This window comes from Oxyura jamaicensis, chromosome 11 (assembly GCF_011077185.1).
Source record: "Oxyura jamaicensis isolate SHBP4307 breed ruddy duck chromosome 11, BPBGC_Ojam_1.0, whole genome shotgun sequence".
NCBI lineage: Eukaryota > Metazoa > Chordata > Aves > Anseriformes > Anatidae > Oxyura > Oxyura jamaicensis.
In genome coordinates, this window is record NC_048903.1 from 9929474 (window position 1) to 9945213 (window position 15740).

Genomic DNA, 15740 nt, shown 5'->3' on the forward strand with positions numbered 1-15740 from the left:
TAAAATACTTCATAAAATAGAACCATTCATTTATTTATGCGTAAATTTTACCAAAGAGGATAATAATGACCTTCTCCTCTGGCTTAATAGTGAACAGTAGTTCACAAAATTTCAGGTGGAATCCCAATTTGCCAATGGTTTCAAACCAAGTAAAGATGTAGAGCCTTTCATTCTGAAAGCTCTACCTTGAAGTTACCATTCTTCTCCCCTTCTTTCATAGCTACACCTTTAATCATTTACATTATTAAGAGGACAGAAATGAAGGGTCATATCTCTGTAACGTCAGTACCCTGATCCAACATTATAGAGTAAATTTCCAGGCAGCATAAGTAATAAACTAAGAGTTCCTGGTGGAGGTAAAACCTTCAGAACAGCTTAGCCACAACTGCCTCAATCTCCTTTAATGGAGGAGGAATCAAATGTATCCAGGATGTACTTGCACTTTACAGACATGCTGACAGAAAAATCCTCTGGGACCTGTGCAACACCACATATGGTTTCACCATTTAGCAAAGTCAAATTAGTAGTGCACCATGAACAAAAGACAGAAGCCTGCACTTTCCCATCTCTAATTTATGAGCACTGGTTATATACTTGTTTTTACATGGCTTACCGCTGAATTCCTGACTGATCTGTAAATTAACACAGCTAAGACTCAACATATGTCCTTAGAAAGTCTCATTTCCAATATGACAACAGTTACCAAAAAAATAAAGAATCTTACAACTATACAGTCTGCAAACAAAGTAAACAAATCTCACTGAGTACAAGTCTGATACATTCTAGTTGACCAGGACATTTTTATTGGTGCTTATTTGTGGAAAAAAAAAAAAAAAGATATGATCTAAAAAAAATTTGTATTTGCTGGCACATAAATTCATCATCCCACACTGCTTCATGTAAGTCCTTTCACTTATGTGTCACAGCTCCATTATCAACTAACATTCGTGTGTAAATACATGATCAGTTCACACTTAAAGAATTTTAAAATCTAGAGACAAGATGACATTTTCCTTTGTAACCCCACCAAATACGTCTTGGGGTGCTGAAATTAACTCATTAATATTTTAAACATAGGTATGTGGAATTCCACTACTTTACCTTCATCTTCATCCTTAGCACTGACTGTAATGATAGGTGAGCCCACATCCTGATCTTCATCCGTATTTACCTCATAGACACTCTGAGAGAAGGCAGGCTTGTTATCATTCACATTGGTGATAAAAACGTGCACGTATGCCGTGTCTAGAGAGACAAGAAACAAGACATTAAAATACTCATCTGTGCCACTTCTGTCAGCTACAATTCCTTAAACTGTTTAGCTGCACATTAAATGAAGATGAATATGGAGACAATACAGGAACAAACCCTTAGGGTTGTTGAAAATATATATACCAACATTACTCAAAAGCATTTGGATATCAAACAAATGTCACATCCAATTTGTTTAAGCAGATAGCATGTGAATAATTGATACCTTATATGGCAATTGTGTAGTTTTAAGTCATAACTTCTTGTCCTGAAACAACAAAAGCCAAACTTTTTTATTTAAGCACAACTGTTAATTGAGAATAGGATTTTCAATCTTGCACTTTCATACTTCATAATTACTCTTGAATTAATACAGTAGCATATGTAGTGCTTTGAGGAACTCCTCCGCTACCTAAACATGGTCTATATTCTATGGATAATGGGTGCATCTTTGCCAGGTAGGAAATGCTCTCGAAACTCTGACTATGACTCTCCAGTTTTCTTTCCATTTCAGAACAAACTTCCCTGATCGTCATTAAAAAACTTCTCTCCCAGCTCTGACACAACTGTCGCAGAAAAAAAGTTTTTAAACAAACATACACTTTACAAGTACAATTGAAAAAAAAATATTTTTGCATTTCAGAGCTGCTGTTTTCAGATACCAACCCAGGTAAAATCATGCTTGTCACAGATATCTGTTTCTTACCAGAGTTTGGCCTCCCATGTTTTCCAGGTCGAGCTGATTCAGAGCCATCTACTGCCTTGACTTCTAAGAGACAGGACCTCTTCTTCTCTCTATCAAACACTGAGGTAGTGTATATTGAGCCTGTCTGCGAGTCCAAGTGAAAACACATGTAGTCTCTGCTATGGTCATGTAACAGAGAATAAATTACCTAAAGGATTAAAAACAATATGTTAATCTGTACTTTTCTTTCATTAGATACCTCATAACTAAAGTAGTACTTAAAGAGAAGAACAGTGTTGTGGTTGAGAATTTGACAAGATCCAAGAAAACTAGGTAAAAATGCAAGTTTGATCAGTCTCTAGTTTTAAGTCATTTAACTTCCTTCTACTTTGCCCATCTGTAAGTATTTCTTCTTGTTTTCTATCTCATACCTACTAGTTTTAGTTGCATTTTTCAAAAAGGGCAGAGAAACCTGTAATTAACTACTATATTTCACCTCATGTTCTCCTAGTAGCCATCCCTTTTCTATGCTGAAGACTCCTAGTCTATCTAGTCATTATTTATACAGAAGTTATTTACGGAAGATGTAGGTCCACACTTGCTTACCTCACCATTCTGACCAAGGTCAAGGTCGGTGGCAGAGACCTTAATGACAAATGTCCCAACATCAGCTCCCTCTGCCACTGAGGCTTCATAAACAGATGAAGTGAAGACTGGGACATTGTCATTGACATCTAAAACACCAGAAAGAGCACATAAACAAGTATAAAACAGAAATAATAAAAATAAAAAATATGCACTATGGTTATATGATCACTGAACAGCTTACACACCTGTTACATTAATATAGACCATAGTGAATGCTGCCAAGGGAACTGCAGCAACATTCTCTGCTCGAACTCTCAGCAGAAAGCTCTTTGTAGTTTCATAATCCAGTGGCTCAGCTACCAGGATTGAAGTAGAACCATCATCTCTGTTTGGAGTCAAGTAGAAACGAACTGGCATGTTGGTTTCTGGAACAAGTCCCTCTTCTAGGTTGTAAGTCACACGAGGATCACCAAGGGGAGAAGTTGCTTTCATTGTCTGCACAGTTCAAAGAGTTTGTGTAATTAACAGGTTTCTAAGTACAGCAATGTTTCTAAAAGTTTCAGTGTAACAACTCTCTCAGATCTCCAGCTCTCAACTGAAAACGCTAGGACAAATATTTCTGGCTATCAAATCTTAACCTTACTCAATACATCTCCAGGCCACAAACAGCTGTAGACAAAGTTTAACAGTTACTACAGGGTTGGTTTCTCACTGTTTTACCCTACAAACATTTATTTTGGAGTTACTTTGTAAAGCTGTTCTGTTTACTTGTTCTGAGCCAAACCAATCAAGTCTAAGTCCAATAACCATCTCGGGTAACATGGCAGCATTCAAAAAATTTGAATATCCAAATGGTAAGGAAATTAAATAGTGGTTGCACTCACATAAATTAAAGCAAAAATGCTGGTTATTGTTAGCATTTTTGAAATAAAACTAGTAGCAAATCATTGGCCACTGCAATACACAAAATTATACAGCTCACTATATTTAAGCAAATAAGCACAGATACTCTAGAGCCTCAAAAATAATAAAGTCTGTGCTAAACTTACCAAAACTGATGTATCCCGTGTAGTATTCTCTGGAATAACAACTTCATAGCTGTCCCTTTCCCACTGTGGAGGCTGGTTTTTTGCACTGGTAATAGTTACCACAAGTTCAACTTTCCTGCTCCTATTACCTCCATCTGTAGCAATAATCTCTTTAATTATAGATGATCTCTGAAGAGCAAAAGAGGGTTCATTACAGAGGGTTTTGATCAGGGCTCAGATGAATTTTTTAGCAAAATAATGAAAACATGAGTTAAAGGCATACTTAAGAAAATCTGCATGAAAGGAAATCATCCATGAATGGAGAAGACTCAAATCAGAATATGAAGTAGGTGCAAGGTTGCTGAATAATCTGCTCTTTTCTTTATTCATGATTGTTGGTAAACACTGATATTTTCTCAAAAAAAAATAGCAAATTTCACACATCCTAAATTTAAAATAAACTATCAACAACAACAAAATCTTTGTCAAATCCCTGAGTTCTTAAGTTCAGCTATCAACCGTTTTTGTTACTAGGTCTGTAGTTTTCTTAGATTCAATACTTTCAAGCTACTTTCAAGCTGAAAGGAGGGCTTGCTTGCATGCAATTCACAGTCAAGGAGCTCATCAGCTAAAAGCCTGAGACTCAGGTTTAATTTAAACACAACATATTAGTCCTTTAAAGTGAAGGGGTAACATGGCAATGAGAACAACGTCATGACTTCCATCCCTCCTATGATATATTGAGATGGCCAGTTCAAAAGGAAAATAAGCACCATACCTGAGATATGGGTTGGTTGACAAACATCCAGCCTGCAGTAGGGTTAATTTGTAAATAATCTGGTTCTTCATTCGCTATGGAGTATGTAATGACAGCATTTGAGCCGCAGTCATCATCATGGGCTGCAACACGAAGAAAGCTGGTCCCAACTCTTGTGTCCTCTCTTAGGAAATCTAATGTAAGGAAAGGCTATTTCAAACTGATCATTAATTCACCATGAACATCTTACTGAGAAATATGAAGAAATACTAACGTAAAAATGTATGGAAGATTATCACTTTACCCCCCTTGGAACAATGCCCATAAAATCAAACAATGTTTTCAAGAGCTGTTATGATTCCATAGCTATGGATCACATTAGAAATTTCTATTATCACATTCATAAAGTGAAATTCTTATTCAATGTATTATTTTTTCAGGTTTTCTGGTTTTCTTTTTTTTTTTTTTTTAACTAAAGGACTAATTGCTTTGTATGAAATATAAGCAAATGGAATTTTAGCTTATTGCATAAAATCAGAAACTACTTTCTTGGATTTGTATATTATAACTAACCGAGAAATACCAGGTTTTTAATGAATATTATACAAGCAATTCTGCAATTAACTAAGATAAGTGCATCTCTGGCTTCAGTCACCCAATTAGTCACAGGATTTACTGCTACGAAAGACAAAAATCCAAAAATCTTAGACATCAGGTAAGCTCACACTCAAGGCACTGAAACTCTATCCAATGACTCTCAATTACATTCATAGTGTGTGTTTTCAAATCTGGGATCATTGTCATTTTGGTCCAGAATGATAACATTTATCTGACATATTCCAATGAGTGGTTCTGCTGCCTGGTCTGTTGCTGTCAGAGTGATAGAATATTCCCTCTGTTTTTCTCGATCAAATACCTGAATAGTTGTCAGAACGCCTGAAAACAAATTAAATACCAGAATTAAAATACTACACATTTGACAATACAGTATTTAGATGTTTATTTGATTGTCGATACATTGAGATGCAAGCCAATAGGCTAAATATACCTATACTGCAAATTTTAGGTTCAAGGCTTCAGTCACAAGATTTAACAATTTCAAGAACTTAAACTGCACTGCTCAGGCAGACACAAACTTCATAAACACTTATATCTATCTATATACAATTGACTTTAGTTCAGAAAGGTAATACCAAACTAACTTTAAGAAACCAAGTTTAATGTCTTTTATCCTCTAAAAATTCTGCCTTTAGTTTAGTTTTGCCCTTCTGAAAGTTTTAGTCTCTTGGTCATTTGTAAGACTCCTCTGTCATTTGGATAAGTCATTTATATGTCATTAACAATGCTACCAGATAATGTGCACCTAAAATATATATATTTTTAAATCTAATTACAAAGACACAGAAGTTATTTCACACTGCAGAATTTCCACATTTCAGGGAAAACATCAAATCTAGTTCTAGTTCTACTGGACATGTATGAAATTAAATACAATGTTCACACAGTTAAAACACCTTATATTTTGTCTTCTATCAAAAAACCTCAGTGCAAAGCACAAGGTCTGATCTTATTTAAGCTTGTTTTCCATCAGCCTAATGATGTGGTTTCTATGTGCCAGTATCAGTTATGATATTCAGTTTACCTGTGTCAGGATGAATACTGAATGCTGGTAGGATACCATCTCTGTGCATCAAGCCATATTTCATTATACCATTGGCTCCTTCATCAGCATCAGTGGCTTCAACTTGCAGTACAACTGTCCCTGAAGGCTGGTTTTCCAATACAGAAGCATGTTCCTGATAATACTGGCACTGAGAGGGGATACAAACAAAAACAAAAACAATCAAGCATGTAACTTGCCATACGATTTAATAATACATTAGAGCATTAGAGGGAAAAAAAAAAAAAAAAAAAAAAGTATTTAGCCACACTGCCATTCAGATATGCTGATGTTTTTATCTGTATCATTATTATTAACTTAAGCACTTTACTTGCTATTTTGTGGTTATACGGATACTATGGAACTCCAACTGATTAAAATATCTGGACAAAAAGTTACAGTTGCATACACTTCCAAATGCAAATATACTTCTATGTTAGCAAAAAAGAGAGTATGCATTTGCCCAAATCACAGAATTGCTCTGGTCAAAATCAGCTTTCTATGCAAAGTAAGTTTGTCAAGTACAGATTAATGATAATTTGCAAGACTGAATTGAGCAGTCACAGACTTTTTAAAACGTGCAACATTATTCATCAACATACTATTCATTAGCATCAAACTCAACATTTTTAGACAACAGAATGTTAAATAGCAGTGAACATTCTGAAAACACATTCAAGCATTTATTTTTACAGTACTTTAAAATTCAAGCTAAAATACCTTCAATCTTTTCTTTCATCAATTCTAGACTTATAATCATCACAAGACAATGAAATTTAGGGAGGTGTTTTGGAATACTTTGGAACAAGTCCACTGGATAGATACAACTATTGATCCCCCCTCATATGTCATACTGAAACACCAAAAGTTATTAATCCAACCTAATCTTTTCTAAAATGACAGATGAGGTGGGGTTCAGGAAAAAGTCTGCTTACAGGAGCTGCTCTGCCACAAGAGAATAAACCATATAAGGCTCAGGAGAGGGATGGGAAAGATGGAGAAGACAGTGGCATCAAGAGGAGAAAAAGAAAGTGGATCATGTCTTGAGTAACTTATCTGCTGCACCACTTGCAGTGGCAACAGTCTTAAACATTCACCACACAGTCTTCACGTATATCATCTAGCCTCATGTATTCACCTTCTGAAAGACAGGTTTGTTGTCGTTGACATCATTGATTTTCACAATAACCTGAGCAGTACTTGTATGAAAACAGGTCCCTCCAGAGGCATTATCATCAGTAGCTGTGACATTAAGTATGTACTCTGTCCCGTGCAACTTTGGAAATGGACTTGAACGAAGTCTAACTAGCCCTGAAAAACAACAGGTTGCAGCTTTTTTATTTTTTAGTACATTAACCAATTACTGTTATTCTTGCAACCAACTATTCGCAAGACTGCTACATTTTAATTACTATGGTATTTTTTACTGCAGTCTGATAGTAAAATGAAGATAGCACAACAACAGATCTGCACCTATGCCTACACAGCTGAAAGAGACAACAGCTACAGCTCAGCTGACCTGCACATTATCTTTACAGTATCTGCTGCAGAAGATAAAAAATAAAAATAAAAATAAAAATCCAGAAACATTGTGGCAGACTTCTGTTTAACCTGTTTCAGCCCTACCAGGGAGCCTGGGTATATTCCTTTACTATTGCAATGAAGTCTGTCTCCTTTGTGCTGCAAGTCATTCATGCTAGCTCAACTGGAATTAGTAAAAGTTTTCCTTCCTGCAACACAATCACCGCAGCATTAGGCTGTGTAGACATACCTTCAGAAATGCGCATTTTGCTACTCCTCCAAGTCACCCAAATGATACACCCTGCTAGATGCGACTCTCAGAGAAAGATGTATGAAAAATTTGTTAGCAAAGCAAACCAAACTACAGCTATCTGAGACCATGTAGAAAGAATCTGTCATTCATCCACTTCATCATCCATCAATCACCTCACTTATTCATCAGGGATAACAGCAATTGTCATTACAACAGAGTATTGTCACAGCATCAATGTCGCTCAACGTGCTTGCAGATGTACTGTTTTAGCTACTTCACTTATTTTTGACATATTTCCACTTCTCCCTGCCATTTCTGTGACAAGGGAATAAAGACTATTCTTCTGATATCATTTGTGAAATTAAACTGCTGTAAGCCACTGCATAAACTTTTATTGGTTTATTAAGCAACAAAAGCCAAAAAATGTTTTGAAAATAAAAAGGTTAACGTTTCTGAATTAAGCTTGGTAGACTATAAAAATTAATTGATAAAAGGTTTAAGTTTACTTATACACAGTCAACTATACAAAAAAACAATGGATCTGATCATAAGAGATGGTATCGAACCAAGATCCGTCTCTTAAGTTACCCATTAACAATGCTCTCAGTTAAATTACTGACTGAAATCAGATAATAAACAAGTAAGAGCTGTCTATTATACAAGGGTTTCAGGAAAATGATACAATTTTTTAATGTTATGAGAGAGTCTAGAACACTTGCACCTTTCTCCTGCATTTTTTATTAGATTAGCACTAGCTCCAAAAATTGTATATGCTATTCAATTTTTATAAATGTTGTCTTATAAAAAACAATCTTCACGTGCATCACATCAGAATCAACATTATGGCTCTGTAGCAGCAAAGAGCTAATACAGTATTACCTTTCTTAGGGTCAATAACAAAATTTCCTTTTTGACTCCCAGATAGAATATCATAGTTCACACCGTCTCCATCAGGGTCAACAGCATTAACTGTAACAACCAGCGTATTTGGGCCTGCATCTTCAGAAACAAAACTCCTGTAGCTGTTAAATGAAATTATGACAATATACTTACAAATTTAGACAGAAAAAAAAATATACACAGAGGAATATTTTACAACATCTACTGATTACCTGTACAAAGGGTACTGCAGAGATCTGTAATTTATTAATGGAATTACACTGTTAGGATGCTACTTCATAAACAAAGGGAATTATAGTATAGATGACTTATCCAACGACCTTTCTATTGTTCCCTCCCATAAATTTCCACTGTAAACTTTCAGCAGTGTTGATGCTTTCAAGCTTAGCTTCCTGACAACAATTAGGCTAAATGCAGATTTTGTTTTATAATTTACAAGATTCACAGAATTAAAGTAAACATTTAAAAACACTGTTTGTTATAATATACTTCCTGACACAAGTTGTCAAATGCTTTCAGTGTAGTCTTTGCACCAGCATGACTAAGATGAGAATCAGATCCAGAGGATATGCGCGTAACTCCAGTTTTACAAAAAATCTCTTCTCAGGACTAGACACATCACTGACACTGTAAGCTCTTAAGAGGCATTATCAGCCTATGCTTAATGCACTCAGGACTAGAAATCCCTCTGCCTTATTAAAGTCCCAAATATTTATTATTTTATCTGTCTAGATCGGGCATAGGCCAGGCTAAGCATATGACAGACCAGCCCGTAGTAGATATCCCAAAGCTCAGCCATAGCAAGGACTTAGAGCTGGCTCTATCCAACAACAGACATGGGTATCACTGCGCTCAGAGTACCTGAGTCTACTCACTTTTCATAGTTCATTGCAAATACAACCCCAGTGACTGCAGCTGTTACATGAAGTCAATTACTCTCACACCTCATTGTCATTACGCTGAGAAATGCATAAATATCAAAGGAAAAGAAAATGGGTGCAGAGAAAACCTCTCCCTTAGCTTTTGCTGTCTAGATATCCATTTTCACCAAAACCTTTGTAGTGACAGCTTTTTTTTTTTTCTCCCTCAATTTAATGTGCAGTGAAGTAGAAGTAGATTATTCTGGTTTAGCTCAGTCACAACCCTCAGGACACTGTTTTAACGCTACATCTGGAATGCAAATGAACAGCAGTTCTGATAATTGTGAACGTGAAATTTAGGGACAGAAGAGTTTGAGTCATCAGAAGAGGTCTCTTAAAAAGCAGAAAGTGGAAACTGACAAAATGAAAGAGTGATAGCCTTAAGCATTTCATAATTGAGACACAGGATAACTGATGAAAAAAAGCTCATGGCAAGGAATCTAGAGTTTATACCAGACTATAAATCTATTTATACAAAGGACTAGAAGGACATCATCAGCATCTTGATTTGTATTAGCCCTGCAAATTAGTCTCTCAACAGGAGCCAATTTATGGGTGTTCATGATGATCTATCTCACAGAAAACTTCATCTAAGTTATGTCTGAAATTTATCTTTTGAGATTTTTTTCATTACCTGAAAGATAAAGTAAAATTAAATTCTGGTTAACATGGTTAAGCAAAAACTTGAAACAATTTGAATTGCAAGAGCTGAATTAAGTTCCATCACCAATCTATACAGATATAATTTGTACTGCATAGGGAACAGAAAAGCTTCTTATTTATGTTTGGCAATTTAAAATAATATTCATTTTAATCATGTTCTTCAGTAAGCTTTAAATATAAGAGCTGGTGGTTTTTTGTTTGTTTGCTTTGTTTGTTTAACTATGATCTCTGCTTCCAATATGTTATGGAGATGTTTACAGCATCTTTATGCTATCTCTCATTTCTGATTAAAAAAATGGGAATAGATACAGGACTTAGCATTCAATGACCCTGAATATTAAAACAAATGAATAAACGAAAAGTAGGCATCATCTGAAGAGTGAGAAACTTAATCTGTTTTAGTATTTGAAAATATATAGATATCCACTAATAATTTACAAAAGATCAATTTTTTCTAAGCCGTATCTCCTAAGCAACATTTAGGAACAAAAGGAAGGCGTAAGATTTTGAAGCCAAAGGTTACTTTTACATAAAATGACTGTCAGCTTTGATATTTTGCTAAACTAAACCACATCACTGAAATCTCTTCCAAGGTTTTGTTCTGAGCCTTTCTACTCTAGAAGGCCAACGCAGAAGCTCACAATGAATTTCATTACTAAGCTTATGTCCTGAATGCAAGTTTACAGCACTTCTGACATTGCTTCAGATACCTCTGGGTCCCAAATACAGAATAAAAAATCATTACTGAGGTTTACAAAAAAAAAAAAAATAGGAACAAAATATCATTTAACAATAGTCCATCGTATCTCCCATAGAGTAGCAGGAACAGTGGCTTCCCACTGCTAACCTTCCCAAGCATCCATACTGTGAATAGCAATATAAGCCATCCATCTGATGTGCAGGAAAAAACTACTTAAAACACGGCAATAACTGGAATGTAACGTTTACTTATTTATAAACTGACAAGATCTTCCAGTCAAACATCTTGACTTTAGCAGAGTAAGTGAATGGAAGATCATTAATCAGTAGGCTACTAATGGAATTTCATTTCTAATTAATCTAAAACTAATTGGAAGAACATATTGGAAAAACAGAAACATAAGATCTACCAAAAGAGACTGTCTATGTATGCACCAGCCCTTTCTATGCACATTGAAACTATGTCTAAAGCTTACAATTAACAAAACTGAAAGCCTTTTTTTTTTTTTTTTTTAGCAAAATCTCAGAGCCAAAAGATCATCCTGCTTTAGTCAGACTAACTTTGAAATTTCATTGAACATAAGCCAGTTACCCTTCTATAATGATCAGCCTTCTGACCAGGATAAAAAAGGCAACAGTAAAAGACAAAGATAACAGAATTTGAAGAATATGCATTTACATTGTCTGGGAAACCTCAGGTGCTTCATCATTTACATTTGAAATATGAATCCTAACAGTTGCTGTCCCAGTCTTTGGCTCTTCCCCTTTATCCACAGCCATAATTATGAACTCATACAGATGGTTAGGTCGCTCATAGTCCAATTTTGTTGCTGGAAATATTGTACCATGAGAAGTAATACTGAAGTCTGGACTCAAAGAGTAATATAATATTTCAGCATTCTCTTTTGAATCACAGTCAGTGGCTGTCACTGTTAAAAGAGAAGATAAAGACACTGTTTAAATCAAAGTCTATGAATTGGAACATTAAGTATTTTAACAAAAGAATTAGTGCATAGCATAAAACTGTAATAGCATTTGTCTTGGCATGTAGTGCTTGAAATAATTTATAAAACAGGTGAAGTCCTGTTACTTCAAAATCCTATGAAGATTTGTTTACTTCATCTCTCATCCTCCAAAATTATTTGGGCTGTGGCAATAGTAAGTAATTATGACCCAATTCTACAGGATGCCAATTGCCTTCAGAGAGTTGTGGCTACCCCCTCTTGGGGCAGGATTTTGCCTTCTTAATTGAAATCTAATTAGTAGGGGGAGAAAAAACCCCTGACGAGTGTAACAAATGGTTTTAAAAGTACCAACCTTGTAGAAGTGCAGTTGTCATAGTAACTGTTTCAGGAACACTAACTTTGCTGTAGATCGACTGATGAAATTCTGGGACACAATCATTCACATCTGTGATTACAACTGAAACCTGAACAGAAAACAAGAGTGTTAAATGGTATCAATGTGAATCAAGGCAATGACTTCATTGCTCTAGACATACTGGATGGAAAAATTTGTCAATAATAATAATAATAATAAATAATAAAGTTGAGGTCTTTGGAAGCTGTAGCATATAGGAAAAAAACATTTTTCTTAGGTTGTTCTTTTCCTGCTGAGAATTGCTTAAATATTAGATGCCAAAACATTTGAAATTGTCAGGCTGTGTACATCAACATTTTCTATTTTTCCTTCACCTCCTTTGATTATTTCCTATTATTAATTTAAAGAGAAATGGACTGTCTGTTTTCAGAGCATTCTTTTGCCATTATCTTCTCTTCCCACACTTCTGTTATTTTTAATACTAAAAATTCTACTGCCAAGCATATCACATTCTCCAAGACCAAGTTCTGAATTCAATTGCAGCAGTGTAAATCAGAAGTAGATAATGGTAACTGTTCATGTTAAGACAAGTCAGAAATACAATTCTGTTTCTAACACCATTAAAAATGTTTTCTTATTTCTGTGTCAAATGAGAGCCCACTGTTGCACTGTTGACAATTCAAGCAATAAGGAGTGTGTTAAATTAGCCTTTACAGTAGTTCATACTGCTGCAGTTCACACTGAAGTCTGAAGTTGGTATTCTGGCCTCACAATGCAATAGGTAGCCTTATACTCACTCTACTCTTACTTATGTTAGTACAAAATGGAAGTTGCCCTCTCATGACTGCTGAAGTTCTATTGGTGTAAAGCATATAAAACTACATTTAGGCTAAATGTATTTATAAAATCATCTTAGAATCCTCTAATCCTGTTTCAAGTCTTATTCTGTCATTCTTCATCTTGTGGTACCTAAAAGGGTCAACAGAAATTATCAGTCTCTGGTGTGCTACAACCACTGTTTTTAGCACTGATGTACTGTGTCCTCTCACCTGTTCCTAATAATTCTACCTCTCATTCCTTGTACAGTGTACCTCTTATTTCCCACAGCAGGAACAAACTGTTATATTACATGCATTTCCAAGCTTGGCAAATCTTTGAATTTAAACAACTGTAATAGCTGTATTTAGAAATATTTTCTGCTGTCAAACAGCTTTCTAAAATACCAGGAATTATCATCTTTCAACATCTATGACTTATTACCTCCTGTCTTTACAAGTTCAATTTGTGTTCTTGAAACAAAACTAATGATTGTCTTCGTATTTTCTGTTTTGTCTTTGTTTTAAATTGGAGTAATCACAAATATGCCTCATTTATGAAGGCTGAGAGTAAAACAAAATCGCATGTTAGCCTTGGCTGCATCTACTCCCATCTTTTTGGATAAAGACTTTGACCTATGATGGGATGGCATTACCGATCCCTAAGCAACAGCTTTTTCAGGATCAGCAAAAATGAGCTCTACCCAATAGTACCTAAACCAGCCCTCCTAATCTATACAGAGTTAAAAAGACTTTTAAAATGAACAACAGAATATATAGTATGAGCTGGAGAAATTAAAACTCCTAGTGAATCTGTGCAGATATTTGAGAAGACTCAAGAAAAATGCAAATACATACCAAATGGCAGAAGTGAACACCTACCTCAGCTGCGCTACTGAGCTGTTCCTCGTTTGCCTCTGCTCTGACCAACAGAAGATACTGGTGTTGGTCACTCTCATAATCCACATTCCGAGTTAAGCTGATATCCCCTGTTGCCTGACCAATGCTGAACAAACCAATCGGATTAGTTAGCAAACTGTAGCTCAGGGATTTGTTTTGATATGATATAGCACTGACTCGAAGAAAGCTGCATAAAAATGAAGTAATATAAAAAAGGTCTCAAGCATGTAATATAAAATAATAAAAAATAAGGCAAAAAAAATGCTACAGCAGAGCTGAAGGTGCAAGCCTACAGGTCTGATTAGAGCAGTACCCACCAAAGTCAACGAAAGCTATACCTAAACTCCAAATTCAAATATTTTGTTATACTGTATTTTTATCATCTTGAAGTTAAACAGAAAAAGATAGGATTTTTGGAAGCAGAACACACTAAGGATTAAAAACATAGAAATAGCAGATTTTTTTATTTTTTTTTTGCAACTGAATTTGCTTTCTCTAATTTTCTTCTAAGGTGGTGATGATTTTCAGGAAGGAAACTAAAAGATAAAATAAGCTTCAAAAGATTCCTTTTACTAACAGCATAATACACTTCAGCATACTGTTCTAAAGTTTCAGATACCTGCAAAAGGAAAAAAGCCAGTCACTAGCAGTGTGCATGTAACAGCGTATACCAGGACGTATTTTTTTTTTAGCTCATCTGGCACTTTTTCCCATGAAAGTCCTTCAAGTAGGAAAAGCATTTGTGGTATAAGTAAAAGAAATGAGTTATAAAACAATAATTTTAAGGGTTTAAAACAGAATACTAATTCCTCAAATGTTTGTTGTCTTATCATGAAAATTTCCTAGGAGAAAATATTCCACTTCCCAGGAGAACCCAACAACACCTAAGATCCAGTGACAACTGCATTCAAAAAGACAAACCTCAGTTTGTCTGGACATTTCTTTTCCTTTTATTATTTCCATGCTGCTGTCTTCTAGCTTCCCTCAGGTGCAACACTGAAAAAAAAAATACTGCAAAAGGTTGCTGTAGATCATTATCTTGCTTTATTCTTTTTGCTTATTTTTCTGTGATGTGGTCTCACGGTCAGTTTAAGCCAGCGCAAGTCAATGTTCCTGCCAACAGGAATTGCTTTGCCCTCTAACTCCCTACCCCAGCTGCAAGTTCATGCCACCTCTCCTCTCCTTCTGTCACCACGAACAATCACGAGGCCCTGCTGTGAACACATTTAACAACCTAACTGAAAAATCTTTCTTTTTTTGCTTTGTCTTTCATTGGATCAGCCTGACAACACAACTAGCATACTAAAGCCAATGCCAGATGAAAGGAAAAGTAACACTTGGTAACACTTCTTGTCAGCAGCAGTCTTAAGTCTACCTCGAATTGTGAAATCCTTACCCCAGAAATCCAGCGACTCTGTTTTCCTGCAACTGGTCTAACATAAGTATCAGAATTTCAGGATTCTGCCTTGATTTTCAGGACCACACACAGGTTAACACACAACAGTAAATCACTTTTGCTGGGCACATTGTTTATATTCAAGCCTCTTATGATACAGTAACAACCATATGAAATATTTAATTCCTTTTGGGTATTACCATGTAACTTGACAAACTGATCAATCTACTATCACCGTAATTGTGCAAACATATTTTTAAATAGGGACAAAAATATTTACAAGGAATTCCATTATTTTTCTTCCTGAACATTATTGAATCCAATGTAGCAGATACCAGTTAGGTATTGTAGCATTCCACGGTTCTTTAATTTCTTTTATACCTG

The 15740-nt window shown here is 35.4% G+C and overlaps 1 protein-coding gene across 1 annotated transcript in view; it reads right to left on the reverse strand.

Moving 5' to 3' along the window:
* LOC118172872 (neural-cadherin-like) overlaps positions 1-15740 on the reverse strand; it is a 73031-nt gene that overhangs the window by 29006 nt on the left and 28285 nt on the right. The window contains 13 exon segments of the mRNA XM_035337057.1: positions 1102-1245; positions 1958-2144; positions 2543-2670; positions 2770-3019; positions 3574-3741; positions 4331-4503; positions 5075-5245; positions 5952-6120; positions 7108-7280; positions 8623-8765; positions 11605-11854; positions 12243-12354; positions 13943-14147. Of these exon segments, the coding sequence (XP_035192948.1) occupies positions 1102-1245; positions 1958-2144; positions 2543-2670; positions 2770-3019; positions 3574-3741; positions 4331-4503; positions 5075-5245; positions 5952-6120; positions 7108-7280; positions 8623-8765; positions 11605-11854; positions 12243-12354; positions 13943-14147 (2273 nt within the window).